This window comes from Rhagoletis zephyria, unplaced genomic scaffold (assembly GCF_001687245.7).
Source record: "Rhagoletis zephyria isolate East Lansing unplaced genomic scaffold, Rhagoletis_zephyria_1.1 Rzeph_scaffold_03583, whole genome shotgun sequence".
Classification (NCBI taxonomy): domain Eukaryota; kingdom Metazoa; phylum Arthropoda; class Insecta; order Diptera; family Tephritidae; genus Rhagoletis; species Rhagoletis zephyria.
Window position 1 is genome coordinate 47,778 of NW_016160666.1, and position 4,124 is coordinate 51,901.

Below are 4,124 nucleotides of genomic sequence, written 5' to 3' on the forward strand. Positions count from 1 at the left end.
CGATGTTCATGAAAGGTATGAAGCCTTCGGCATAGCCGAAGACAGCGCTGCTCTTACTTGTTTATTTATAAATCTGGACGCTTGTGATTCGAATCGAGCAGCACATATGTAGATAGTTTCTGCAGTTATAATTTTGCGTAGAAAACTGTGTATTTCTGGGTATGAATAGAAATTAGACGTTAATGATTATTATTCAAATCTGTTCAAAGGGTTTTTTCAACACATTTCACGTTGAATATTCTGTGGGGAGCAAAGCATATTGAATAGGTAGCAGCTGCTTTTAGTCGCGAATTTCGTCTTTTAATTGTCATTTTTGTTTAAATTTCTTTCACTTCAAACTTTCAACCCTTGCACTTTATTGGCAACCTTTGAACTTGCACTTTATTGGCCTAAGATTGAAAGGGCTACAAAACTGCATACCCAAAAATTCGGATCAAAAAGTTTTAAATTTTGAAGTATGATCAATTTTTGTGAAAATCCGCGCACGCGTTTATTTAAGTGGTTTCTGTTATAGATTAATTTATATTTTAAATGAAAATTAGTAAAAAAAACAAACAAAAGTTGCAAATCATTTTGAATTTTGGTGCTAATTCTTTGACCATAGCTATAGATAGAATTTTAGAAATGGTAGAAGTAGTTCTATATGTTTTGACCACCACTGTACTTATGTACATAGACATATCGTTGATAAAATGTAGCAAGGCCCCCACATTTTTTCGAAATTTGGTTTTTTGCATTCCCAAGAAGCTTATACTAAAACCCATCTTCCCTAAAAAATTTAGAACCGTAACTCAAAAACTAGCGAACTTATGCCAATTTTTAAAAAGCCCTTACTGAACGAATAAAAATTTGTGAAAGCCAAAAGCCCTAACTGAAGTGCTTTTGCTACAAAAAGTTTATTAATGCAAATACAACTTCAAAGAAAGTTGTATAAGTTTAGTGGCCTTTGCATTTGTAAATAATTCCGAGACCAGCTAAAATTCTTCACGTTTTGTTTTATATTAAAATATTGCTTCTGTCGAAGGCGCTACGATTAATTCGCATGGAGTGATAAAAAAGCACAAACGTGTTAGATATTACACTCAACCCTGTAAAGGGGCATGGTTTTGCCTTCTTGTCCATGTTTTGCTCGAGCAATTAATTCATAATACTGTCGATTTAAGCAACTATCTGATTTTCAGGGCAACCATCTCCCCTGACAAAGCTTCAAAGGGCGAGGTATGTGCCTTTTTTGCCTAACAAAAGTGTGTTATTTTAAGAAACGAACACAAAGTTTTCTCACCGTTTGCCTTTAGTTTAAAACCGAACACGAAAAGCGAAAGAGGGAATCAAAAGGTGACATTTTTTTGGTAGAAACGAAATCGCCATAAGACAAAGAACGGGAATACTTTCTGTCAAAGGCCACCCAGGTTGATCTGACAGTTATATAAATATTACATACTTATATCCCTTTATTTTTTGTTGTTTATTTCATAACTTCGTATTCACAAAGGCCCTATCTGACAGACGTTCTACATAATGGTTAAGAAACCTAATTTTTTTTAAGTATGATAGGTGTTGATATTTAACACAAATTCCATCAATAATTTTCAATTCATTTTTAACCGACTTCCAAAAAAGGAGGAAGTTATCAGTTCGTCGGAATATTTTTTTTTTTTTATGTTCGTTACCGCATAACTTTGGACCACGGAACTTAGGCAACAAATGAAAGAAACATTCTCTAGAATTGGAAACAAAATTTGGTGCAAAAGGACGAATAGGTTTTGGAAATACCCTCTTAAAATTGTATGCTTTAATATCCTTGAAAATTCTAATATATATATTTTTTAATTATATATGTATTAAGTACATATCAACGGCACTAAAACCTTTTTCAAGTTCGACATGTTCGATTTTGGATACTCCTGTTGTAATCGTATTGAAATCACTCTTCATTTCGAGCACACAGTTGGAACAGATTAACAATTACAAGTCTTCTTAAGAAATCTTAAGTCCGAAGAGCAATCTTAAAATTTATACTTTTAATTTAAAAATACTATCAACATAAAATAAAATAATAATGAGTGCCATATACTTTCAGATATATATTCTGACAATTGCGATTAGCCTTAACTTCGTCACAACCAAAGTGTTGGAAAAGCAAGCGGCTCGTGGTATCAGGTATGTAGATATATTAGAATTTCATCTTCATTTATTACAAATGCTCTATATTCTATACAACCTCTAGCAACTCAGCACTGCAACCACTAGATAGCACGTCCTTTGATTACGATTATTTTTCGCCTCAGGCACGGCAAAGTCAAGCACCAACTCAGCGACCATTCATAAACTATTGGAATAACCTGGTGCAAAATATACGTCTCCCAGTACCTTATATCAGGTGGAATATGACTAACCCGCTGGTGAATCTATTCAACGCCGGTGCAACCAATGTTATCGACACGCCAGTGGGAAACTATAACAAGAGAAACACAAAACGCAAGCGCAACAAAAAAACAAGAACCCAACAAGATATGCTTACAAAACGAACCAAAAAACCCAAATACACAAATTCAGCTTATGAGGGAGAAGATGAACAGATGTATCAGACTACTAGTTATAATGATTACGAAGTACCATACAAAACCCTCTATTTTTATGATGCGCGCACTGGTCAATATTATAAAATGCAAAATTTGCATACTAATAACTACTTAAGTGCTTACAATCCCGCTGTACAGCAACCGAACGAATTTGAAGAGGAAGTAGGTACTGCAGAACAACCAGTTCGGCACGAGGTAGCTGCACAAATTGAGCCGCCAACTGCAGAAGCATCTGTCGAAAGCAATAACTCTGATGATCAAGCAATGCACGAAAATATCGAAGAAGAAACTCTTCCTGACTCACAAGAAGCAAAAGAATCTGAAGAAGTTGAGATAATACCACCAGATATGGAAATTAGCGATGAGTCAGAAGAGAAGCCTACTCTAGGAAGACAGTCAGATCTTATTAAGCAGACTAAACAGCATAAAGTAAAAAATATTGAAAAGCTGCATAACTCACTTGCCGCTTACATGAAAGACGATCACTTCAATCGGATGCGTCAGCGGGCAAACACAAAACAAAGTTCAGGAGCTAAGCAAAACAAAGAAAAATCACTGCCTAGGAAGAAGTTCGCATATTACATATTACAACCATTTTAATGTCTAAGCTAAAATTAAATATTGGTAAACATGCTCTGGTTTTAATAATAATCAGTTTCCAACTAAAAAATTCACTGAAGATTAAATCTAACTGGATAACCTTACAACCAGGAAAGCGTGAAGACCTACCCCTATTGATTTATATTCCACATGAAGATATAAAATTTTGACCAACTAAACGAATAGCAATAAGTAGAAGAAATGTGACTATAGAAAAAGGCAGTTCTATTACTTTTGCATAGTTAAATTTAAGTTACAAGACAGCATAATTATAAACATTAAATAGTAAATTAGCTAAGAATTGAAAATAAAGAACAATTGAAAGCAAAGAGCACCTAAGGAGTGTCAACTGGCAGTACTACATAATCCACATGCTCTACATCATCGAAGTAGGGATGCGTCATGGCATTTTTAGCTGATATGCGTTCATTGGGTTCGTACAGCATCATAACCTGTGAAAAAAAAACAATAATATTCTTACTGTGGATAGCAAAGAGTCAAGTCGTCACCTTAAATAGATCATAACCTTCGTGCTTCACAATAACGTCTGGTATATTAGTTTTCTCCCATCTAGGGAATTTAGCCTTGTAATCTGGTAATTGACTAACACCAGGCCAAGTATTTTCATCAGGTGTACCCAATGTGCGAAATATTCGGTATAACTGGTCGATTTCGCTATCACCAGGAAAGAGTGAACGCTTCATAATCTAAGGAGATAATAAAGATGGCTTTAATTAGTTTCTTACTTAAAATAAGTTAAATTTTCATGTATCACCATTTCAGCAAATATGCAACCTAAACTCCATATATCCATGCCTGTCGCATAATATTTGGTGCCTAATAGTATTTCAGGTGCGCGGTACCACAGCGTAACGACCTCGTGTGTATAGGCGCGCATTGGCATATTGAAGGCACGCGCCAGTCCAAAATCTGCCAACTATA

The 4,124-nt window shown here is 35.0% G+C and overlaps 2 protein-coding genes across 2 annotated transcripts; one reads left to right on the forward strand and one right to left on the reverse strand.

Moving 5' to 3' along the window:
• The first annotated feature begins 2,059 nt into the window (after positions 1–2,059).
• LOC108369280 (uncharacterized) lies at positions 2,060–3,182 on the forward strand. The gene is made up of 2 exons (XM_017624372.1): positions 2,060–2,160; positions 2,228–3,182. Exons 1-2 carry the CDS (start codon positions 2,060–2,062, stop codon positions 3,180–3,182), a joined length of 1,056 nt encoding a protein of 351 aa, XP_017479861.1.
• A 206-nt stretch (positions 3,183–3,388) lies between these two features.
• On the reverse strand, positions 3,389–4,119 carry LOC108369281 (cyclin-dependent kinase 2-like; the record flags this gene model as incomplete). The annotated part of the gene is made up of 3 exons (XM_017624373.1): positions 3,389–3,634; positions 3,692–3,889; positions 3,958–4,119. Coding segments are annotated over 3 exons (477 nt in total), but the record flags the coding sequence as incomplete, so codon positions are not given.
• Positions 4,120–4,124: the final 5 nt, after the last annotated feature.